At 46.1% G+C, this 25,791-nt stretch overlaps 1 protein-coding gene and 1 long non-coding RNA gene across 2 annotated transcripts in view; both read right to left on the bottom strand.

The window, feature by feature from the left end:
• LOC138525581 (uncharacterized) overlaps nucleotides 1-4,784 on the bottom strand; it is a 99,087-nt gene extending 94,303 nt beyond the window's left edge. Inside the window, exon 1 of the long non-coding RNA XR_011283368.1 lies at nucleotides 4,711-4,784. This is a non-coding gene — a long non-coding RNA (uncharacterized lncRNA). The remainder of the gene's footprint in view (nucleotides 1-4,710) is intronic.
• Nucleotides 4,785-19,968: 15,184 nt separating this feature from the next.
• Nucleotides 19,969-25,791, bottom strand: part of LOC138526006 (nucleolin-like) — a 49,923-nt gene continuing 44,100 nt past the window's right edge. The window contains exons 3-4 of the mRNA XM_069636296.1: nucleotides 20,494-20,565; nucleotides 19,969-19,982 (exon numbers count right to left, since the gene is read on the bottom strand). Coding sequence (XP_069492397.1) covers nucleotides 19,969-19,982; nucleotides 20,494-20,565 — 86 coding nt within the window. The remainder of the gene's footprint in view (nucleotides 19,983-20,493; nucleotides 20,566-25,791) is intronic.

The raw sequence follows: 25,791 nt of genomic DNA on the forward strand, positions 1-25,791 counted from the left end.
CATAGACTATCTTTAAGGGAAGCAGTAGATGTGGCTTCGGCGTATCAAAAAGCTGGACAGGGTCGGATAATGACATATCCGACAGCTAACAAGTTACATCACCCTGTGAACAAAGCTATGCCTCAATCGAGATGGCCAAATTCTATGTTGAAGAAACCTGAAGGAGAAGTTTTACGTTCCCGACCAAACAGTGAGGGCCCTAGCAATTATCGTCCTTTTACATCCACAGTTCGAGGCCCTCAATGTTTTGATTGCGGTGAATGGGGTCATCTTGCTAGGTTCTGTACAAAGAAAGCAAAAACGGAACCAATGGATGTGGGGGCCTTCGACTCCTTGAAAGAAAGTGAATATTTGGAACATCTACCTGGAAAACAACCTCAATACCTGTATACTTGTGATGCGGAAGTGGATGGAAAGCTGACAACTGCATTGATCGACTCCGGGAGTCTATAGACCGCTATAACACGAGAGTTGGTAGGTGAAGCTTATCGTTCTTCTGGGGAAATTCCAATACGCTGTGTACATGGGGATGTAAAATCTTACCCGTCAAAGAATATCCAGATTAAGCTAGGCGGGGAGACCATGGGGGTGAAAGCAGCTGTTCTCCCCAATCTACCAAAGCCATTATTAGTTGGGTCCGATATACCTGAGTTACCTAAATTAATACATAAAATTGAGAAGAGCTGGTGGGAAATTGCCCCTTTCTTTGAAGAAGAAATCGACCCACCAACCAATAAAGCATTTAAGAGTAAAAAGTTAAAGAAACTTCAGAAAGAAGAATGGAAGAGTAAGAATGTACTTCCCATAGCAGTGGACTGGAAGATAGAGGAAGATGGTGATAGTTTCAGGACTGCTCAAGATCTAGACCCCTTACTTCAGTATGCCAGGGAACGAGCTTTGGAAGATCCCAAGGGTCAAGGTCCACATTTCATCAAAGAGAAAGGGTTGTTATACCGAGTGAGTAAATCCCGGACTGGGGATGAGTTGAAGCAACTTGTAGTTCCTCAGAAATATTATCCAACGGTACTAGAAGTCGCTCACGTACAAGTTGGGGAGGGACACCTCGGAACAGAGAAAACTACTAAGAAAATTTTGGACAGATTTTACTGGCCAGGGGTATATCAACAAGTATTTAGATTTTGTCAAGCCTGTGAGGACTGTCAGAAGAGGAATAGGGCCAACGTAAAGAAAGCTCCACTACAACCAATGCCCCTAGTACAAGAACCATTCAGCAGAATTGGTATCGATATTGTCGGACCTATTGATCCTACGAGAAGAGGTCATAAATACATCCTCGTTGTGGTAGACTATGCCACTCGCTAAAGGCCACTAATATACAACAGATATGTGACGTATTAATCCCTTTTATAGGTCGAGTAGGGATTCCCCGAGAAATTGTTACAGACCGAGGAACAAACTTTATGTCCAGTGTGATGAAACAAATCTGCAATACATTAAAGATAGAACATCTGAAGACAGCAGTATACCATCCACAAACGGATGGGTTAGCAGAACGCTATAACCAGACTATCAAGCAGATAATTCGGAAAACAACCTCACCAGAAGACAAAGACTGGGACCGAGTATTACCGTGGATACTAATGACCCTCAGAAATACTCCACAATCTTCCACAGGCTTCTCACCCTTCGAATTATTGTTTGGAAGACCCGTGAGGAGTTTGTTAGACGTGTTGAAAGAGAATTGGGAGGAACAACCAGAACAGGAGTTGTCCCTAACTGAATATGCCTCACAGCTGCAGGAACGAATAGAAAAACTACGGGTTGTAGCAAGAGACAATCTTCTCCAAGCTCAGTTGAACCAAGAGAAGTGCTACAACCAGAAAGCCCAACTTCGTACCTTTAAGAAAGGAGATCAGGTTCTAATCTTAATGCCCACATCAGACAACAAGATGTTAGCCAGTTGGAAGGGACCTTTCGAGATCCAAGAAGTTTTGGGACCCTTAACATATAAAGTGATGCAACCCGGTAGTAGACTCCTGTGTCAGACGTATCATGTGAATTTGCTTAAGAAGTGGATTCCACCAATACGGAACGTTGCTATGATCACTAACGATGTACCGTTAGAAGGAAACTTTCCCCAGATAAAAGAGAAAATAGGTGTCGAAGGGTTAAATATCAACATGGAGTTAACGGTACTACAGAAATCTGAGCTGTCTCATCTTTTACAAGATTTTGATGACATATTCTCTTCCCTTCCAGGAAGAACTAGTCTAACCTACCATCGTATAGAAACTAAACCAGGGTCTGTAGTAAGACTCAGACCTTATCGGATACCTGAGTCAAAAGTAAAAGCCATCAACCAGGAAGTTCAAGAAATGTTAGATTTAGGAATCATCGAACCATCATTTAGCGACTGGAGTTCCCCAGTAGTCCTGGTCCCGAAGCCAGATGGTAGTGTAAGATTCTGCATGGACTTTCGGAAATTGAATGAAATTTCTAAATTTGACGCTTATCCGATGCCACGCATCGACGATCTCTTGAATAATCTAGGGAAGGCCAAGTTCCTGACTACCATCGATCTGACCAAGGGCTATTGGCAGGTACCGTTATCAGCAACCGACAAAGAGAAAACAGCCTTCGCTACTCCGACCGGACTCTACCAGTTTACGGTATTACCCTTTGGCCTACATGGCGCACCAGCAACCTTTCAAAGGTTGATGAATCATTTGATAAAAGGACATGAAGGATATGTTGGTGCATATCTGGACGACATCATTATATATAGTAACACCTGGCAAGAACATATGATTCATCTAAGAAAGCTGCTCGTAACACTAAAGGGTGCTGGTTTACATGTAAACCCTAAGAAAACCCATATAGCTGAGTTCCATACGAAATATTTAGGGTATTATGTTGGACAAGGGATAATTAAACCCCAAGAGGAGAAAGTAAAGGCCATCAAAGAGCTGAAGTTCCCGGAAAATCCAAAACAAATACGGGCCTTCCTTGGTTTTGTGGGGTATTACAGAAGATTTATTCCACACTTTTCTACTTTGGCTACTCCACTAACAAATCTGTTGAGGAAACCCTCCTTACCAAAGAAGGAGTGGCAGAATACTGAAGCTATGGAAGCCTTTAATGCTTTAAAAGAAGCTCTCACCAGTAAGGCAATGTTACAATGCCCTGATTTTGAATCCCCATTTGTTCTTCAGACGGATGCTTCAGGAACGGGACTTGGGGCAGTCCTTCTCCAGAATCAAGGGAACGGCGAAAGACCTGTGCTGTTCATCAGTCGTAAATTATTGCCTCACGAACTTAACTATCCAACAATAGAAAAGGAATGTTTAGCTGTTAAGTGGGCCATTGATGCTCTTAGATACTATCTGCTGGGACATGAATTTACTCTAATAACGGATCATGCACCGTTGGTATGGTTAGCACGTAACAAGGACTCGAATCAAAGAGTACTAAGGTGGTTCCTTTCCCTCCAGCCCTTCTCTTTTAAAACTGTTCACAATCCTGGGAAGCTGCTGTCACAAGCCGATTATTTATCCAGGGCACAAACCCTTCCCGAACGTAAGGGTTTAGTAGAGGGGGTGTGACGTTCTGATGTAAGTTTTATAGAAACTCATACCGAGTAGTGAAGATATTGAGGACCAGGAAGTCCCTACTGTATGGCCTTTCCTCTAATGCCTGCACATTTTTCTTGTTGGTCGCCTAGGAGACGAGAGCACGTGAGGACGAGAGCGAGGCGGACGGTTTATCTTGGGCGTACTGAAGGGCGAGTAACGAAACATGAACAGCTGAGTGGGAAGCGGGCCTGTGCATGTGTGAAAACGCCCAGGAGTGTGAAGCTGGTCGAAGCAAGATATCACCATTTGATTCCGGAGCGCTGCTCCCCGACAACCAAGGCCGTATGATTACGAGGAAAAGGAAACTGACAAGGTGAACATTTCGCCGAACCCGATGCGAAGTCAGTTTCAGCCGTCAGCTGTTGCAACCAAGTCTGACTGAAACCACGCAGTCGGAGGTGAGTGAGCGACTGAGAGAGAGAGAGGAAAACTCTACCGCTTTACTCGCATGCAGATTGAGTACAGAAAAGGCGACCTTTGTCACTCGATAGACAGTAATGAAGTTGGCGCCGTTGCGCCTTTTGCTAGAGACATTAGTACGATCAGCCAAGTTGAAAGGATTATAGAAGTTTAAATACGCGCCGTTGCGCAATCAATGTTTGGGAACTGTTAGGAAAAGGAAAAAGTTTAAGCTTATACAAGTATGGAAAAAAATAGCATCCGGGCACTCCAGTGTTTACTAGAAGAGTATACGTTTAAGAAATAAGTGATGAACTGAAATGTTCCATATCTAAACTAAAGAGAAGTGATTCGTTATGAAAAGGGGGAGGGAACATTCCCATCTGAGAACAGCTGTATACAAAGGGGAAGATGAATACCACTACAGTCAAAGGCTGCATCAGTACTCATTAACAAGAAGCCACGTATCCAAACAAAAGAGCTGAGCAAGAGAGAGAAAAGGAAAGATAAAGAGTTAGAAACCAAGACAAAGAAAGGAGAGAAGAACAACTCAAAGGAGGAGATAATAGAAAAGAGAAATATATATATATATATTCCAGAGTGGAGATCATAAAGACAAAATAAAGAGAAATAAGAAAAGGGAAACCTTGAGAAGGAGAATTATATGCTTTTAACTGAAGTTTGAAACTTTATAAAGAAGAAAACTATAGACTCTTACCTGATCTGTTGACAAAACCTCCATCTACCTGAAGCTTGAAGTCCTCAAGAGAAATTGTATCCTTTTCAGTACCTAGAGAGAAAGAGAAAGAAAGTACATATTAAGTTAATAAAAGAATTGGATTCTTGTTGTAATCCAAACAACCTACGTATTGGCTCTGAGTATCATTCATGTCTTAAAGGCCATTCTCACACCACCCCAGAGTGGAATGTCTTGCTATGCTAGACTGTGGGGCGGCTGGTAACTTTATGGACGACCAATGGGCAAGAACTCAATGAGCACCAAGTAAAGTAAAAACCCAACCCATTCCAGTTGAGTGTGTAGACGGCACTCCCTTGACTTCAGGACCCGTCATAGAAGAAATTCAGGAATTATCAGTACAAATGCATTTTCACCAAGAACGACTGGGTTTCGATCTTATAAAGGCTGCACATTTTCCAGTCATATTGGGAATACCATGGCTTAGAAAGCACAACCCTTTCATAGATTGGAAGACTAATACAGTGGAGTTCCATTCCGAATATTGTTCTGTCTCTGGTTTCAGCCCTAAGGAGAAACCATCGACTCACGGAGAACCGGTGCCTATGCACAGTGTGAACATTGTTCCCATGGCATACAGAGAATATACCGATGTTTTTCTGGACATCCAACCTCGACCTTTACTCCCTCACAGACAGGAGGACTGTAAAATAGATCTATTACCAGGTGCAGTGGTTCCATTCGGACGGATGTTCCCTTTGTCCCTCCCAGAAAAGGAAGCCTTAAGGGATTACCTAAACACCAACCTCCAAATTGGTTTGATTCAAGAATCAACTTCCTCAGCTGGAGCATTGCTATTCTTCATTTCCAAGAAGGGGACCACCGAACTCAGACCCTGTATAGATTATAGAGGCCTCAACAGCTCGACTATCAGAGATAGATATCCAATGCCTCTCATTAAGGATATCATGGAAGCTGTACAGGGGGCAAAATGGTTCACCAAACTGGATCTGAGGGGTGCGTATCACCTGCTCAGAATACAAGAAGGGGACGAGCGGAAAAAACAGCATTCAGGACACCCCTAGGGCATTATGAGTATCGTGTTATGCCTTTCGGGTTGGTCAATGCTCCTGCTCAATTTCAACGATTCATGGACAAAGTCTTTTCAGATCTACTATTCACATCTGTTATCGTATATTTAGACAATATCCTGATTTACTCAAACACACTGGAAACTCATCGTCAACATGTCAGAGAGGTGCTACAAAGACTCCGGCAAAACAACATTCTAGCCAAACCGGAAAAATGCGTATTTGAAGGTACAACCGTTCCATACTTAGGCTTCATCTTAAGTGCTAATCAAATCGAGATGGACCCACAGAAGACAGAAGCAATAACCAAATGGCCCATACCTGGTTCAGTCAAAGATGTACAACGTTTTTTGGGTTTAGCAAATTTCTACAGAAAATGCATCAGCGGATTCTCAAAGATGATCCTACCCATCACTGCTTTATTGAAAAAAGGGGTGAAATTTGAATGGAGCCCGGAAGCTGACCAAGCATTCAACCAACTGAAAGAGGCTTTTACCACGGCACCAGTACTCAGACAGCCTGACCAAACTTTACCTTTCATTCTAGAGACCAACGCCCCCCATGGAGCTATAGGCACTGCTCTTTTGCAGAAAAAAGAAGACCACTTAGAACATCCCATTGCATACTTTTCAAGGACTCTAATTCCAAGTGAAAGGAACTATTCGGTACTCGAAAAGGAGCTTCTTGCTATCCGAAAAGCCTGTGAGGAATGGAGGCATTTGTTACAAGGGGCCCAACATCCTTTCTGTGTACGGACCGATCACAGAAATCTGAGTATATTACAAGAAATGGAGTGCCGGAATTCACGTCACGCAAGGTGGGCCTATTTTTTTTCTCAATTCGACTTTGAGCTCACCTATGTGCCTGGGAAGGACAATCAACTAGCAGATGCTCTTTCCCAGAGTTATGGAGAAGAATCAGGAAAATATACCGGACAAGAACTCTTGTTACCCGGAAAGAGATTTATAGGCACTGTTAACTTGTTTCTCCAACAGGTGTATGACACTCAAAATGACACCTCTATACCACAGGAAAGATCAATAAACAAGAAGGGGAGATACTGGTTTAAAGAGAACCAGCTGTATCTACCTACACAAGAACTCCAGTCCAAGGCCTTATCATGGTGTCATGACTCACCTACTGCAGGACACAAGGGTCAAGCAGCCTCCTTGGAGTTAATCAGAAGACACTTTTGGTGGCCTACTGTAGTCAGAGATACCAAGGAATATGTTTCTTCCTGTCCCACGTGTGCGCAGAACAAATACAGTACAGCCAAACCCTTGGGTCTTTTACAACAAGAGGAGCCTCCAACCGGACCCTGGCAACATATTTCGATGGACTTCATTGTGGAGCTACCCAAATCCATAGGTCATACGGCTATCATGGTAGTAGTAGATTCATTTAGTAAGCTGGCTCATTTTTCTGCATTGAAAGGGACACCATCTGCCTCAGTCACCGCAGAAGTATTCCTTCGAGATGTGGTCCGACTGCATGGTGTACCCTTAACTATTGTGTTGGATAGAGGAACACAATTCACTTCCAAATTCTGGACTTCTCTTTGTAAACAACTTCAAATTCAGACTAGGGTTCTGTCCTTGTTTTGATGACGTGTTTAAATACGCGTCGGAAGCTTCACTCGGCGCGTTGCAACCCTGCGCTTCTCTTCGGGTTTACACGCTGCTCAAGTGTTCCGTATACTACACGCTTTCACTCATTCCTCTGTTCTAAATCTGTTCGTCCCTCTTTGTCTTCCTCCTTTTTGTTCTGCTCCTGAGCCGCCTCTTCCGTGTTATTCTTTAACGCTTTCCCCGGGCTCAGTAGCGGTTACGGTTACCGTGGTTCGGTGCCACCTACTTTATTTCGATACTTACTTCCTCATCCTCCTACTCCACTTACCTTCTGGATTCCCTTCCTGTTGGTTAAGGCGACTCCGATTCCTCTCTGTTGAATCCAAGTTCCTTGTCAGCCACGCATCCTGTCCCGGTGCATCTTGGGAATTGTAGTCTTTACAATTGGAAAAGTAACCAACACAAAGAGAAGATCATATTTACATGGGATTCAAGATACCATCAACAGAAGGTCTACATCAGGGTTTTTCAGCAAGGCTTTTCCCTGAAGTGGGGGTGGGCTCACTGGAAGCCCCTATTGCCGACTTATTGCTTTTAGGCAGTGTGGCTTCCAGAAGAGCTTATCCTAAAACCTGCAAAGAAAAGTCTAACAATTCCTGGCGAGAAAGAAGAGACATTTCTTCCGAGAGCTCATCCGACAAAGCGTCCACAGGTGAGGAAGCAGAGGAGGTGGGAGACTTCAAGGGTGAATCTCTAACTGCTGTCAAGTTTGAGACATGCTCTCAGGTCCAACGACAGGAGCACTGGCAATGGCTGTACAGCAGGCACCAAAATTGCAGGGCATGTGGGCAGCAGGCACACACAGTGGGCAAGCAGCAGCAGATGGCTCGTAGGAGGCAGCTTGGGGCACTTGGAGGCAGGTAAATTGGCTGGTAGGCAGGAGCATGGGTCTTCCGTGTTACACGTGTGGGCAGCCGCAAACAGTGACTCTGCACTTGCAGAAACAGCGTGTAAGCGTGACATCAGAGGAAAGGCCCTAAGCTCGTAGGGTAAGTGACATGCGCTGAACGTTGGGTGTGTTGTTCAGGATTGGGATAAAGTAGTGCGTAGGAGACCATCACACACTTGCGCAAGTTATAGCAGATGGACTTGTGGACTTCGTTTCCATGCGATCTCTTCCCTGCGTGCAAGCCTCTTGTTTTGGTGGGGGATTGCCTCCGTGCACACATGCGTGTACTTTTGAGGCTGACTGTGAGTTGTGTACGCATTTTGCATTCTGTGGGTGCCCCTGGGTCTCGTGTAACCCCTTATTTAACATCACTGTAGCTTACATATTTTCTGTGTTGCTGGGGGCCACAGTGGGCTACCGAGGGGTCGCGTAAATGTATTGTTCATATATTGGGTGACTGTGCATTATGCAGGCCATTTTTTTTTCTCCAGGGGTTACATTGATCCTTGCTGGGGCACACTGGTACATTTAGCATCACGTACACTGCCCTCTCACTCAAATTGCCCAGGACAATCAATAGCTGCACCTCCCATTGTACTAATCCATCTCTGCCATGACTTGGAGGGCAACTAGTGGGAAGGGAGGCAAAGGTGGCCGGGGTAGCAGAGGTGGCCGAGGTAGCCGAGGTGGCAGAAGTGGCCCAGGTGGCCCAGGTGGCAGAAGTGTCCGAGGTGGTGGAGGTGGGTGAGGTGTCCAAAATGTCTGAGGTGTCCGGGCCCGTGCAGTGAGAGCTATTCCCCCACTCAACAGGGTCAGGTAGCTGCAGGGACAGCTGCAGACCTCACCACCCAGCCACCGGGTCACCCAGCCAGGCCTGTGGGGCCTCCTACCCCGGTCCACACAGACACAGGGGCAGATGCCATCCGTCCATCAAAGGGGAAGGAACATGCTGTGAAGCGTCGTGGCACCAGCACCCAGGTACAGCCACCTGCAAGGGTACCTACTGGCACACCATCAATGTGTGATGCCACAGTCCAGGCCACAAGCGCTTCAGCCCCTACTGACCCAAGTGGTCCCAGCCACTCAGGGTCTGCACGACCTTGCAAGAAGGTAAAGCGTGCTGTAGGCAAGCAGGCTCAGTCCCAAGACATGGCACAGGAGACCCACATGTCGAGGAAGAGGAGCTTTAGTGATGAGGAACTCCAGATCCTCGTGGACTACGTGCAGGAACAAGAACATGACATGCTTGGGGGCAGGGAGCACACATACACCTGCCCAGCCTATGGCCCACTGGCAGTGTGTCGCCAATCGCATTAACATCTTGGGCCATGAGAGGCGCTCAGCTTCTGACGCAATGAAGTATTGGTATGACCTCCGGCACCGAGCCAAAGATAAACTGGGTGCCAACTACGCCTCTACTCAGGTGACTGGAGGTGAGTCACCACGAGAGGACGAACAACTCACTCCACATGAGGAGATCATAGGTGCTATGATTGATGTGGAGCGGATCCAAGACGTGGGAGACCTGCCAATTTATGAGGAAATGTCTGGTGAGTGGTGATGCGTTTGTGTCCAGGACATGTGTATGTTGCGTGGATGAAGTCTAATGATTGTCTGAAAGTTCTGGCTGCATTTACATGACTGCCATGGGTGAACCATGTCATGGTGGACCGGCACATGCTTGTTGTCTTGCAGATTGCATAAGCACAATGTGCTGCACACCATGACAAACCTCATCACCACACCTGCTCACTCCTTCCATGTCACTCTCTATCCAGGCTCTCTTGGCCCTCTTCCTGCTCCAACCTGTGATGGCGGATAGCCTGTGACAATCTTGCACTCCATACTCGCCTTCTCTCTGCACATCTCTGACGTCTCTGAGAGGTCACCCTGCTAGCTGCACTTCCTCAGGGGTATTCTTCCTTTCCTCTCATTCCCCCAGTAGCTCACTGTCTCCAGAGGACTGGTCATACCTATCGTGGGGTACTGCAATGGCCTCTACCAAGATTTTTGTGCCTCTACTCTCTTCCCTCTGCAACTCATCCTGACCTGGGCAGTGGGGCTTGTCATTTTGTCTTGGTGCGAGGTATTGTATCTCCCTAGGACTGTGATGATGGCACTTGCTCCCAGTGGCTGCGACTGTTCATTTCCAATTGCTGTGCATTGTCCACAGGGCCTTATGAGTCCTGGTGCTGCAGTTCCTTCACCTCCATCTTCCCAATTGGCTCACTTCTCATGTTCTTTGATCATCCCTTTCCTACTCCCTTAGGGTCAGTTACTTGTCATAGCAATTAGTTGGTGGTTAATGTCTATCTTTGGCTGGGGCCGCCCGCTGGTACAGCCTCCCTACCTCAATGGAACTGGAAGTGAACCTTCTCCGGGTCTGGAGGCACTTCTGATGCTTCCTCATGTGTAGTGCTTTCTCAACCTCTTCTCCCCTGCTGGAGTCCTGGAAGACTGAGAGAATGCACTAGTCACCTACCCACAGTCTGATCTCTGACACGGGCCACTGAGCCACCGGTTGTACCCTTGCACTGCCTCCCTGCCCTCCCCCACACTCAGTGGCTGTTTATTGTCTCCCTACAACCCTCTAGCAGCATTGACACCTGATGTCTGCACATACACTTCCACCAGCCCGCCACATTTTCATTGCTGATTATGTAGTTGTATTTAATTGGTATGCCATTCCCATGTACTGCACTGCCCATTCCCACTTCCAACCCCAGGTCTCACCTTCACCATGCCTATTCACTCGCGTGATGTAAATGTGACCTGGCCTCTTGGGATGGGTGTGTCTATCTTCACTCTATTCAACCACCCTTGCATCATAGCACTGTGTGACACTTGTGTGTATTGAGTTTGTGATTTACATGTCATGCCATGTCACATTCATTGTACATGGCTCTGGGACAGTAGTCAGCAAGTTCCATCTCATGCAGTATTACAGTTCACGCATGTCTATGCTACGTGGCATATGTGTTTTTGCATCAGTGATTTTGGTGAATGAACTATACCAGTCAGGTGCTCATGTGTGTAGCAGGTGCTATGCACCATGCACTACATGTTGTATTTAGCTCTTCCACACACATCAATCGCTCCTTTCATGCTACCTTTCACTTGCATTGACACTGCGTACGTGCAGGAGTTTGTGACATGGCAGGTTGATTTGTTGCATGATGACATTGTAATGCCTATGTGTGTGTGCTATTCTATTTACATGGCTCTTCTTGAATGTTTCTGTCCATGTGCAAGTGATGAGGCACTGGATGCAGAGGAGGAGGTGGAGGAGGAACTGGATACTGAGTCATGACCAATCACCAGTGGAGGATGTGGGGTGGTAGTCCATGAAGATCCACTAGTGCTACAGGCATCCTAGCCCTGACTCAGTCTGAGTCTGCCTCCGAGGAAGCCTTTGGCTCTGGTGGTGAAATGGATATGGATACCTCTGTCGTGTTGCAGGTGAGTGCATCGACTGTGGGTGTTGTTGCCTCCCAAACGTCTGGAGGGGGGATGACCCCTCATAGGCCAGTCAGTGTTTGCACGTCCGTCTGTGGTGGTTACGGCAGAAGGGTCACGCTTCACAGTATTGATTCCTGTTCCTGGGCCAGCTGCTCAAGGGAGGGATGCAGTCCTGCAGCAACAGACAGCCCCATCACATCAAGGGCCAGGTTTCCTTGGCCCAGGCAGGTGTGGGGTCCGCCAACGTGGTGGCCGTGTGTTTGCTGGCGATAGTGTGTGGGAGCAGTCCATGTATGCTGCTGCGCAACACCAGGCTGATTCATATGAGATGTTGGCTCAGGGCATGGATACGGTGGCCAATTCCTTGATAACCCAGCAAGACAGGTGGAGCACCAGCAGCAGGCATTGCGGTCCAAATGCCACTCACACAGGCTGAACATGGTGGCCAGCAACAGGAGCCGACGGGCAGAACTGAGGGCTTTGCGCGCATCCATGGCTGCAGAGGGTCGGGCGTGTGGGAGGGTTTAGGTGACATACCAGCATTTAGATGTGTACTTTGGCATGGTCTTACTGGCATACTCCACCTTACATGTGTTCCTTTTGTGCACACCTGATTGAGATACTTTTAGTACTAAGGGATGCACACAATGTAGCACTTCCAAGAACACATTCTCAGGGTGTTAAGGTTGGGACAGATGATTGTCCCTTTGTCATCATCGAATGTCACCTGGAATGTGCCAGGGCTGTGTGCACTCCACAGGGGTTGGATTTTAGGTGAAAAATTGTGCCACAAGCTTGGTACGGGCAGCCTCGCCACGTGCCCTTTCCCCTCCCATGCACAGCCGCCGTGCATGTGGTTGGGGATCTAGGGGCACCACCATGTCCGCCGGTACGCGATGCTGTGTTGTAACATTGTGCAGGAAACATGCTGCCACAATTATCCTGCACACTACTGGTGGTGCATATAGTAGCTCACCACCAGAGTGGTCAAGGGAGCGGAAGCATGACTTAAGCACAACGAATGTGCGCTCCACTATGGCCCTAGTTGCAATATGGGCTGCTTTGTATCTTACCTGGGGTGGTGTTGTGGGGTTCCGTATTGGCGTCATCATGCAGGTGCTCAGAGGGTAGGCCCTGTCCCCTGTGGAGGAGAGATGGGTTGTCAGTGGTGTTGTTTTGTCTGTGTGAGACATGCATGCATTTTCACAGCCATTTGTACTCACCAATGAGCCATGTGTTGCCATGCCTCCCAGCTCGCAGGGCCCGGTGTAAGGGTGACATTCTGAATATGCAAACCATCCATGATTCCATTGGCATCACATACAACCTGCAAGTTGATGGAATGCCAGTGCTTGCGATTGCGATAGATGTGCTCTGTGGCCCTAGGTGGATGTGGGGCCACATGGGTGCAATTGAGGGCACCAAGCACTTTAGGGAAGTGTGCCACCCCGTAAAAGTCCTGGCCACGGCCTTCCTTTCTGTAGGTGTTCTGGGCATTTATATGCGCCTTTGGACTGAGGGGCGTGCAGTCATGATTGCCAACAACTAGTGTAGGCAGCGTGACTGCGTGGCCTGTGAAATGCCCCCGACTATGGCAGTTGTCCGCTGAAATGACCCAGTGGCCAAAGAATGCAGTACATTGAGCACCTTTTCCAAAGGGCTCAGTGCTTGGGAGCACAGGCTGGGTGATGTGAGGTCATCTTCCCACTCCGTGACCAGGTTTAATATGATATGAGGTGGAAACCTATACCTTTTCTTTCAGACGTAAGAGGTAGTTAGCCATTATCAACAGCTTACAGTCGACATTCATTAAATTAGCGCTGCAAAAATAATTCTTCAGTCATTTTTTAATAATCATTTCTATGAAACAACACATATTAGCTTAAAAAAGCGATGGGCCAATCCCATTCACTTTACATAAAACAATCAAACGTTGTTCATAAAAACAGACCACTTTGTCGTGACACTTTGATTTTACCACTGTCTTGTGGCATCTGTCTAGTTAACAGGTAGTTGGTTCATTGATCAGTGTAGGAAGCAATTACGACAATTCACAGAACTTTCTTCAGGAGAAGTGTCATATTTTAAAAAAACAACAACAACATCAGCTTAGACAACAGACATTAGAGCGTGTTCGAATTGTGCGTCTCTTGAATGGATAGTTCCTGTTGCCTGTGTTTAGTATCGAACTCGAGTGTTCTTGCTGTAGCTGTTGATAATAAGAAAATATAAAAAAAGATATGGGCTTTAAGTGCTAAATGTATCTTTTAGATAAAATAAATTTATCAGACCTGGCTAGGTTGAATAATTACCTAGGGTCTCATCACGGGATCTGGTTTGTTTGATATGTTCTACGCCTGAGGACAGGTGCTAACTTACTGTGGCCTTTCATGATTAGGAGTTGGAACACTGTTTCTTTTTATTCCTTTACAGAGGTTCACCAGAAAGTAAGTAAAAAAGGTTGCCTGTGAAGTTGATTTCATGGTAGTGGGCCATGGGATCAGGAGAACATGGAGATGGCTCTCTAAGCACTGACTGATGCCCTGGTGTGTGGGCGTCCAGACTCCATTTTTGGGAAATCTTTTGGTCACATGACTTTGGCAAGGCAGCGTACTATGCATGGTGTCCAGTTTGGCTCGACCAGTGCCTCTATGTACAGACAGGTAAGGAGATTTCAAGAGAGATACTGTGGGTCTTTTACAATTTGCCTTTATTCTCAGTCCTGAAACCACTCCTTCTTCTGCTTATACTGTGTACCTGGCCCTTGCCTGGCTTAACAGACAGCTATTGCTGCTGCTACTAATCTCTTCTGTTTGCGGTGTAACAGTCTCTACCTGTTAACTGTCTGCTTTTGTGTCTCCTTCTGGTACTTGGTATTTGCTTCTGGACAGTTTCAACCATGATCAGCATGAGACTTTGACTTTGGAACTGGACACTTGCTCCGATCACCACAATTTTCCATCCCCTGCAAACTCAAGAGGTCCCAGCATTTTCTTTCAGTTTTTCTTTCTACTTTCGCAGATTGTTGATATTGGTCCCTTATCCTTGCTGCCTTTGGAAATTCTGGACCTACTCTGAGGTATTTTTTTATTCTTTAATTATTGAGGGAAAGTGGGGTTTCTGTATATCCATTTTGACTCCCCTGTTATTTCTTCTTACACACAGGATTGCTATTGTCCTATTCTCCTGTTGGCTCATCAGGTGGTTGACTGCGGTTCAGTTAGGAGCTCGGTTGGTAACCATCAGGGAGATCGAACAGGGTTCACCGACGGACCTCACATTTGGACTAGGCCCTGACAGTTGAAGGAGGCCATTGCCAATCTCATACTTGATCCCATATTAATAAGTCAAAACATGGAGGAGCTGTGAGATAAGGTTATGAGGCTGATAGCCATGGTGCATCAGAATGGTGGGATAGGAGAACGCTATGGAGGACCTTATTAAAACCCTAAGTGAGGGACAACAATTATTACAACAGGCCTTACAATTACAGACTCAGCAGGCCCAAGCAGATAGACTAGCATTTCAACAAGCATTACAAATGCAGCAAGCACAACTACTTGAGGTTACTAATACCAGGAACAACACTCCAGTACCTACCTCTGTGTTACAAAAATATTCAACAGGAGAAGACCCTGCACATTTTTTTGTGAATTTTGAAAGAGTTGCTCGAAATGCACAGTGGCCAGCCGAGAGATGGTGCCATTACATCGCACCATTGATGACCGGGGAAATGCAGTCAGCTTATCAAACCGCCAACCCAACAGGACACACCACGTATGGAGATATGAAGAAAGTAGTGTTAGAGAGGATGGGGCACGATGAAGAAACGTATCGCATCAAATTCAGAGACATCAAGTTGGGTGGAGAGGAAACTCCTAGACAGTTGTACTACCGAGTTAAAGAGCTGGCAGAGAAATGGTTACAGCCCACTGTGTCCTCTCCAAATGAAATAACGGAGAAAGTGATATTAGAACAATTTATTGAGGCTCTTCCCGGACCTGTTCAGAGATGGGTTAAACAACACCATAGACTATCTTTAAGGGAAGCAGTAGATGTGGCTTCGGCGTATCAAAAAGCTGGACAGGGTCGGATAATGACATATCCGACAGCTAACAAGTTACATCACCCTGTGAACAAAGCTATGCCTCAATCGAGATGGCCAAATTCTATGTTGAAGAAACCTGAAGGAGAAGTTTTACGTTCCCGACCAAACAGTGAGGGCCCTAGCAATTATCGTCCTTTTACATCCACAGTTCGAGGCCCTCAATGTTTTGATTGCGGTGAATGGGGTCATCTTGCTAGGTTCTGTACAAAGAAAGCAAAAACGGAACCAATGGATGTGGGGGCCTTCGACTCCTTGAAAGAAAGTGAATATTTGGAACATCTACCTGGAAAACAACCTCAATACCTGTATACTTGTGATGCGGAAGTGGATGGAAAGCTGACAACTGCATTGATCGACTCCGGGAGTCTATAGACCGCTATAACACGAGAGTTGGTAGGTGAAGCTTATCGTTCTTCTGGGGAAATTCCAATACGCTGTGTACATGGGGATGTAAAATCTTACCCGTCAAAGAATATCCAGATTAAGCTAGGCGGGGAGACCATGGGGGTGAAAGCAGCTGTTCTCCCCAATCTACCAAAGCCATTATTAGTTGGGTCCGATATACCTGAGTTACCTAAATTAATACATAAAATTGAGAAGAGCTGGTGGGAAATTGCCCCTTTCTTTGAAGAAGAAATCGACCCACCAACCAATAAAGCATTTAAGAGTAAAAAGTTAAAGAAACTTCAGAAAGAAGAATGGAAGAGTAAGAATGTACTTCCCATAGCAGTGGACTGGAAGATAGAGGAAGATGGTGATAGTTTCAGGACTGCTCAAGATCTAGACCCCTTACTTCAGTATGCCAGGGAACGAGCTTTGGAAGATCCCAAGGGTCAAGGTCCACATTTCATCAAAGAGAAAGGGTTGTTATACCGAGTGAGTAAATCCCGGACTGGGGATGAGTTGAAGCAACTTGTAGTTCCTCAGAAATATTATCCAACGGTACTAGAAGTCGCTCACGTACAAGTTGGGGAGGGACACCTCGGAACAGAGAAAACTACTAAGAAAATTTTGGACAGATTTTACTGGCCAGGGGTATATCAACAAGTATTTAGATTTTGTCAAGCCTGTGAGGACTGTCAGAAGAGGAATAGGGCCAACGTAAAGAAAGCTCCACTACAACCAATGCCCCTAGTACAAGAACCATTCAGCAGAATTGGTATCGATATTGTCGGACCTATTGATCCTACGAGAAGAGGTCATAAATACATCCTCGTTGTGGTAGACTATGCCACTCGCTAAAGGCCACTAATATACAACAGATATGTGACGTATTAATCCCTTTTATAGGTCGAGTAGGGATTCCCCGAGAAATTGTTACAGACCGAGGAACAAACTTTATGTCCAGTGTGATGAAACAAATCTGCAATACATTAAAGATAGAACATCTGAAGACAGCAGTATACCATCCACAAACGGATGGGTTAGCAGAACGCTATAACCAGACTATCAAGCAGATGATTCGGAAAACAACCTCACCAGAAGACAAAGACTGGGACCGAGTATTACCGTGGATACTAATGACCCTCAGAAATACTCCACAATCTTCCACAGGCTTCTCACCCTTCGAATTATTGTTTGGAAGACCCGTGAGGAGTTTGTTAGACGTGTTGAAAGAGAATTGGGAGGAACAACCAGAACAGGAGTTGTCCCTAACTGAATATGCCTCACAGCTGCAGGAACGAATAGAAAAACTACGGGTTGTAGCAAGAGACAATCTTCTCCAAGCTCAGTTGAACCAAGAGAAGTGCTACAACCAGAAAGCCCAACTTCGTACCTTTAAGAAAGGAGATCAGGTTCTAATCTTAATGCCCACATCAGACAACAAGATGTTAGCCAGTTGGAAGGGACCTTTCGAGATCCAAGAAGTTTTGGGACCCTTAACATATAAAGTGATGCAACCCGGTAGTAGACTCCTGTGTCAGACGTATCATGTGAATTTGCTTAAGAAGTGGATTCCACCAATACGGAACGTTGCTATGATCACTAACGATGTACCGTTAGAAGGAAACTTTCCCCAGATAAAAGAGAAAATAGGTGTCGAAGGGTTAAATATCAACATGGAGTTAACGGTACTACAGAAATCTGAGCTGTCTCATCTTTTACAAGATTTTGATGACATATTCTCTTCCCTTCCAGGAAGAACTAGTCTAACCTACCATCGTATAGAAACTAAACCAGGGTCTGTAGTAAGACTCAGACCTTATCGGATACCTGAGTCAAAAGTAAAAGCCATCAACCAGGAAGTTCAAGAAATGTTAGATTTAGGAATCATCGAACCATCATTTAGCGACTGGAGTTCCCCAGTAGTCCTGGTCCCGAAGCCAGATGGTAGTGTAAGATTCTGCATGGACTTTCGGAAATTGAATGAAATTTCTAAATTTGACGCTTATCCGATGCCACGCATCGACGATCTCTTGAATAATCTAGGGAAGGCCAAGTTCCTGACTACCATCGATCTGACCAAGGGCTATTGGCAGGTACCGTTATCAGCAACCGACAAAGAGAAAACAGCCTTCGCTACTCCGACCGGACTCTACCAGTTTACGGTATTACCCTTTGGCCTACATGGCGCACCAGCAACCTTTCAAAGGTTGATGAATCATTTGATAAAAGGACATGAAGGATATGTTGGTGCATATCTGGACGACATCATTATATATAGTAACACCTGGCAAGAACATATGATTCATCTAAGAAAGCTGCTCGTAACACTAAAGGGTGCTGGTTTACATGTAAACCCTAAGAAAACCCATATAGCTGAGTTCCATACGAAATATTTAGGGTATTATGTTGGACAAGGGATAATTAAACCCCAAGAGGAGAAAGTAAAGGCCATCAAAGAGCTGAAGTTCCCGGAAAATCCAAAACAAATACGGGCCTTCCTTGGTTTTGTGGGGTATTACAGAAGATTTATTCCACACTTTTCTACTTTGGCTACTCCACTAACAAATCTGTTGAGGAAACCCTCCTTACCAAAGAAGGAGTGGCAGAATACTGAAGCTATGGAAGCCTTTAATGCTTTAAAAGAAGCTCTCACCAGTAAGGCAATGTTACAATGCCCTGATTTTGAATCCCCATTTGTTCTTCAGACGGATGCTTCAGGAACGGGACTTGGGGCAGTCCTTCTCCAGAATCAAGGGAACGGCGAAAGACCTGTGCTGTTCATCAGTCGTAAATTATTGCCTCACGAACTTAACTATCCAACAATAGAAAAGGAATGTTTAGCTGTTAAGTGGGCCATTGATGCTCTTAGATACTATCTGCTGGGACGTGAATTTACTCTAATAACGGATCATGCACCGTTGGTATGGTTAGCACGTAACAAGGACTCGAATCAAAGAGTACTAAGGTGGTTCCTTTCCCTCCAGCCCTTCTCTTTTAAAACTGTTCACAATCCTGGGAAGCTGCTGTCACAAGCCGATTATTTATCCAGGGCACAAACCCTTCCCGAACGTAAGGGTTTAGTAGAGGGGGTGTGACGTTCTGATGTAAGTTTTATAGAAACTCATACCGAGTAGTGAAGATATTGAGGACCAGGAAGTCCCTACTGTATGGCCTTTCCTCTAATGCCTGCACATTTTTCTTGTTGGTCGCCTAGGAGACGAGAGCACGTGAGGACGAGAGCGAGGCGGACGGTTTATCTTGGGCGTACTGAAGGGCGAGTAACGAAACATGAACAGCTGAGTGGGAAGCGGGCCTGTGCATGTGTGAAAACGCCCAGGAGTGTGAAGCTGGTCGAAGCGAGATATCACCATTTGATTCCGGAGCGCTGCTCCCCGACAACCAAGGCCGTATGATTACGAGGAAAAGGAAACTGACAAGGTGAACATTTCGCCGAACCCGATGCGAAGTCAGTTTCAGCCGTCAGCTGTTGCAACCAAGTCTGACTGAAACCACGCAGTCGGAGGTGAGTGAGCGACTGAGAGAGAGAGAGGAAAACTCTACCGCTTTACTCGCATGCAGATTGAGTACAGAAAAGGCGACCTTTGTCACTCGATAGACAGTAATGAAGTTGGCGCCGTTGCGCCTTTTGCTAGAGACATTAGTACGATCAGCCAAGTTGAAAGGATTATAGAAGTTTAAATACGCGCCGTTGCGCAATCAACGTTTGGGAACTGTTAGGAAAAGGAAAAAGTTTAAGCTTATACAAGTATGGAAAAAAATAGCATCCGGGCACTCCAGTGTTTACTAGAAGAGTATACGTTTAAGAAATAAGTGATGAACTGAAATGTTCCATATCTAAACTAAAGAGAAGTGATTCGTTATGAAAAGGGGGAGGGAACATTCCCATCTGAGAACAGCTGTATACAAAGGGGAAGATGAATACCACTACAGTCAAAGGCTGCATCAGTACTCATTAACAAGAAGCCACGTATCCAAACAAAAGAGCTGAGCAAGAGAGAGAAAAGGAAAGATAAAGAGTTAGAAACCAAGACAAAGAAAGGAGAGAAGAACAACTCAAAGGAGGAGATAATAGAAAAGAGAAATATATATATATATATTCCAGAGTGGAGATCATAAAGACAAAATAAAGAGAAATAAGAAAAGGGAAACCTTGAGAAGGAGAATTATATGCTTTTAACTGAAGTTTGAAACTTTATAAAGAAGAAAACTATAGACTCTTACCTGATCTGTTGACAAAACCTCCATCTACCTGAAGCTTGAAGTCCTCAAGAGAAATTGTATCCTTTTCAGTACCTAGAGAGAAAGAGAAAGAAAGTACATATTAAGTTAATAAAAGAATTGGATTCTTGTTGTAATCCAAACAACCTACGTATTGGCTCTGAGTATCATTCATGTCTTAAAGGCCATTCTCACACCACCCCAGAGTGGAATGTCTTGCTATGCTAGACTGTGGGGCGGCTGGTAACTTTATGGACGACCAATGGGCAAGAACTCAATGAGCACCAAGTAAAGTAAAAACCCAACCCATTCCAGTTGAGTGTGTAGACGGCACTCCCTTGACTTCAGGACCCGTCATAGAAGAAATTCAGGAATTATCAGTACAAATGCATTTTCACCAAGAACGACTGGGTTTCGATCTTATAAAGGCTGCACATTTTCCAGTCATATTGGGAATACCATGGCTTAGAAAGCACAACCCTTTCATAGATTGGAAGACTAATACAGTGGAGTTCCATTCCGAATATTGTTCTGTCTCTGGTTTCAGCCCTAAGGAGAAACCATCGACTCACGGAGAACCGGTGCCTATGCACAGTGTGAACATTGTTCCCATGGCATACAGAGAATATACCGATGTTTTTCTGGACATCCAACCTCGACCTTTACTCCCTCACAGACAGGAGGACTGTAAAATAGATCTATTACCAGGTGCAGTGGTTCCATTCGGACGGATGTTCCCTTTGTCCCTCCCAGAAAAGGAAGCCTTAAGGGATTACCTAAACACCAACCTCCAAATTGGTTTGATTCAAGAATCAACTTCCTCAGCTGGAGCATTGCTATTCTTCATTTCCAAGAAGGGGACCACCGAACTCAGACCCTGTATAGATTATAGAGGCCTCAACAGCTCGACTATCAGAGATAGATATCCAATGCCTCTCATTAAGGATATCATGGAAGCTGTACAGGGGGCAAAATGGTTCACCAAACTGGATCTGAGGGGTGCGTATCACCTGCTCAGAATACAAGAAGGGGACGAGCGGAAAAAACAGCATTCAGGACACCCCTAGGGCATTATGAGTATCGTGTTATGCCTTTCGGGTTGGTCAATGCTCCTGCTCAATTTCAACGATTCATGGACAAAGTCTTTTCAGATCTACTATTCACATCTGTTATCGTATATTTAGACAATATCCTGATTTACTCAAACACACTGGAAACTCATCGTCAACATGTCAGAGAGGTGCTACAAAGACTCCGGCAAAACAACATTCTAGCCAAACCGGAAAAATGCGTATTTGAAGGTACAACCGTTCCATACTTAGGCTTCATCTTAAGTGCTAATCAAATCGAGATGGACCCACAGAAGACAGAAGCAATAACCAAATGGCCCATACCTGGTTCAGTCAAAGATGTACAACGTTTTTTGGGTTTAGCAAATTTCTACAGAAAATGCATCAGCGGATTCTCAAAGATGATCCTACCCATCACTGCTTTATTGAAAAAAGGGGTGAAATTTGAATGGAGCCCGGAAGCTGACCAAGCATTCAACCAACTGAAAGAGGCTTTTACCACGGCACCAGTACTCAGACAGCCTGACCAAACTTTACCTTTCATTCTAGAGACCAACGCCCCCCATGGAGCTATAGGCACTGCTCTTTTGCAGAAAAAAGAAGACCACTTAGAACATCCCATTGCATACTTTTCAAGGACTCTAATTCCAAGTGAAAGGAACTATTCGGTACTCGAAAAGGAGCTTCTTGCTATCCGAAAAGCCTGTGAGGAATGGAGGCATTTGTTACAAGGGGCCCAACATCCTTTCTGTGTACGGACCGATCACAGAAATCTGAGTATATTACAAGAAATGGAGTGCCGGAATTCACGTCACGCAAGGTGGGCCTATTTTTTTTCTCAATTCGACTTTGAGCTCACCTATGTGCCTGGGAAGGACAATCAACTAGCAGATGCTCTTTCCCAGAGTTATGGAGAAGAATCAGGAAAATATACCGGACAAGAACTCTTGTTACCCGGAAAGAGATTTATAGGCACTGTTAACTTGTTTCTCCAACAGGTGTATGACACTCAAAATGACACCTCTATACCACAGGAAAGATCAATAAACAAGAAGGGGAGATACTGGTTTAAAGAGAACCAGCTGTATCTACCTACACAAGAACTCCAGTCCAAGGCCTTATCATGGTGTCATGACTCACCTACTGCAGGACACAAGGGTCAAGCAGCCTCCTTGGAGTTAATCAGAAGACACTTTTGGTGGCCTACTGTAGTCAGAGATACCAAGGAATATGTTTCTTCCTGTCCCACGTGTGCGCAGAACAAATACAGTACAGCCAAACCCTTGGGTCTTTTACAACAAGAGGAGCCTCCAACCGGACCCTGGCAACATATTTCGATGGACTTCATTGTGGAGCTACCCAAATCCATAGGTCATACGGCTATCATGGTAGTAGTAGATTCATTTAGTAAGCTGGCTCATTTTTCTGCATTGAAAGGGACACCATCTGCCTCAGTCACCGCAGAAGTATTCCTTCGAGATGTGGTCCGACTGCATGGTGTACCCTTAACTATTGTGTTGGATAGAGGAACACAATTCACTTCCAAATTCTGGACTTCTCTTTGTAAACAACTTCAAATTCAGACTAGGGTTCTGTCCTTGTTTTGATGACGTGTTTAAATACGCGTCGGAAGCTTCACTCGGCGCGTTGCAACCCTGCGCTTCTCTTCGGGTTTACACGCTGCTCAAGTGTTCCGTATACTACACGCTTTCACTCATTCCTCTGTTCTAAATCTGTTCGTCCCTCTTTGTCTTCCTCCTTTTTGTTCTGCTCCTGAGCCGCCTCTTCCGTGTTATTCTTTAACGCTTTCCCCGGGCTCAGTAGCGGTTACGGTTACCGTGGTTCGGTGCCACCTACTTTATTTCGATACTTACTTCCTCATCCTCCTACTCCACTTACCTTCTGGATTCCCTTCCTGTTGGTTAAGGCGACTCCGATTCCTCTCTGTTGAATCCAAGTTCCTTGTCAGCCACGCATCCTGTCCCGGTGCATCTTGGGAATTGTAGTCTTTACAATTGGAAAAGTAACCAACACAAAGAGAAGATCATATTTACATGGGATTCAAGATACCATCAACAGAAGGTCTACATCAGGGTTTTTCAGCAAGGCTTTTCCCTGAAGTGGGGGTGGGCTCACTGGAAGCCCCTATTGCCGACTTATTGCTTTTAGGCAGTGTGGCTTCCAGAAGAGCTTATCCTAAAACCTGCAAAGAAAAGTCTAACAATTCCTGGCGAGAAAGAAGAGACATTTCTTCCGAGAGCTCATCCGACAAAGCGTCCACAGGTGAGGAAGCAGAGGAGGTGGGAGACTTCAAGGGTGAATCTCTAACTGCTGTCAAGTTTGAGACATGCTCTCAGGTCCAACGACAGGAGCACTGGCAATGGCTGTACAGCAGGCACCAAAATTGCAGGGCATGTGGGCAGCAGGCACACACAGTGGGCAAGCAGCAGCAGATGGCTCGTAGGAGGCAGCTTGGGGCACTTGGAGGCAGGTAAATTGGCTGGTAGGCAGGAGCATGGGTCTTCCGTGTTACACGTGTGGGCAGCCGCAAACAGTGACTCTGCACTTGCAGAAACAGCGTGTAAGCGTGACATCAGAGGAAAGGCCCTAAGCTCGTAGGGTAAGTGACATGCGCTGAACGTTGGGTGTGTTGTTCAGGATTGGGATAAAGTAGTGCGTAGGAGACCATCACACACTTGCGCAAGTTATAGCAGATGGACTTGTGGACTTCGTTTCCATGCGATCTCTTCCCTGCGTGCAAGCCTCTTGTTTTGGTGGGGGATTGCCTCCGTGCACACATGCGTGTACTTTTGAGGCTGACTGTGAGTTGTGTACGCATTTTGCATTCTGTGGGTGCCTCTGGGTCTCGTGTAACCCCTTATTTAACATCACTGTAGCTTACATATTTTCTGTGTTGCTGGGGGCCACAGTGGGCTACCGAGGGGTCGCGTAAATGTATTGTTCATATATTGGGTGACTGTGCATTATGCAGGCCATTTTTTTTTCTCCAGGGGTTACATTGATCCTTGCTGGGGCACACTGGTACATTTAGCATCACGTACACTGCCCTCTCACTCAAATTGCCCAGGACAATCAATAGCTGCACCTCCCATTGTACTAATCCATCTCTGCCATGACTTGGAGGGCAACTAGTGGGAAGGGAGGCAAAGGTGGCCGGGGTAGCAGAGGTGGCCGAGGTAGCCGAGGTGGCAGAAGTGGCCCAGGTGGCCCAGGTGGCAGAAGTGTCCGAGGTGGTGGAGGTGGGTGAGGTGTCCAAAATGTCTGAGGTGTCCGGGCCCGTGCAGTGAGAGCTATTCCCCCACCCAACAGGGTCAGGTAGCTGCAGGGACAGCTGCAGACCTCACCACCCAGCCACCGGGTCACCCAGCCAGGCCTGTGGGGCCTCCTACCCCGGTCCACACAGACACAGGGGCAGATGCCATCCGTCCATCAAAGGGGAAGGAACATGCTGTGAAGCGTCGTGGCACCAGCACCCAGGTACAGCCACCTGCAAGGGTACCTACTGGCACACCATCAATGTGTGATGCCACAGTCCAGGCCACAAGCGCTTCAGCCCCTACTGACCCAAGTGGTCCCAGCCACTCAGGGTCTGCACGACCTTGCAAGAAGGTAAAGCGTGCTGTAGGCAAGCAGGCTCAGTCCCAAGACATGGCACAGGAGACCCACATGTCGAGGAAGAGGAGCTTTAGTGATGAGGAACTCCAGATCCTCGTGGACTACGTGCAGGAACAAGAACATGACATGCTTGGGGGCAGGGAGCACACATACACCTGCCCAGCCTATGGCCCACTGGCAGTGTGTCGCCAATCGCATTAACATCTTGGGCCATGAGAGGCGCTCAGCTTCCGACGCAATGAAGTATTGGTATGACCTCCGGCACCGAGCCAAAGATAAACTGGGTGCCAACTACGCCTCTACTCAGGTGACTGGAGGTGAGTCACCACGAGAGGACGAACAACTCACTCCACATGAGGAGATCATAGGTGCTATGATTGATGTGGAGCGGATCCAAGACGTGGGAGACCTGCCAATTTATGAGGAAATGTCTGGTGAGTGGTGATGCGTTTGTGTCCAGGACATGTGTATGTTGCGTGGATGAAGTCTAATGATTGTCTGAAAGTTCTGGCTGCATTTACATGACTGCCATGGGTGAACCATGTCATGGTGGACCGGCACATGCTTGTTGTCTTGCAGATTGCATAAGCACAAT

The sequence above is a fragment of the Ambystoma mexicanum genome, chromosome 7p (assembly GCF_040938575.1).
Source record: "Ambystoma mexicanum isolate Mex_15411 chromosome 7p, UKY_AmexF1_1, whole genome shotgun sequence".
NCBI lineage: Eukaryota > Metazoa > Chordata > Amphibia > Caudata > Ambystomatidae > Ambystoma > Ambystoma mexicanum.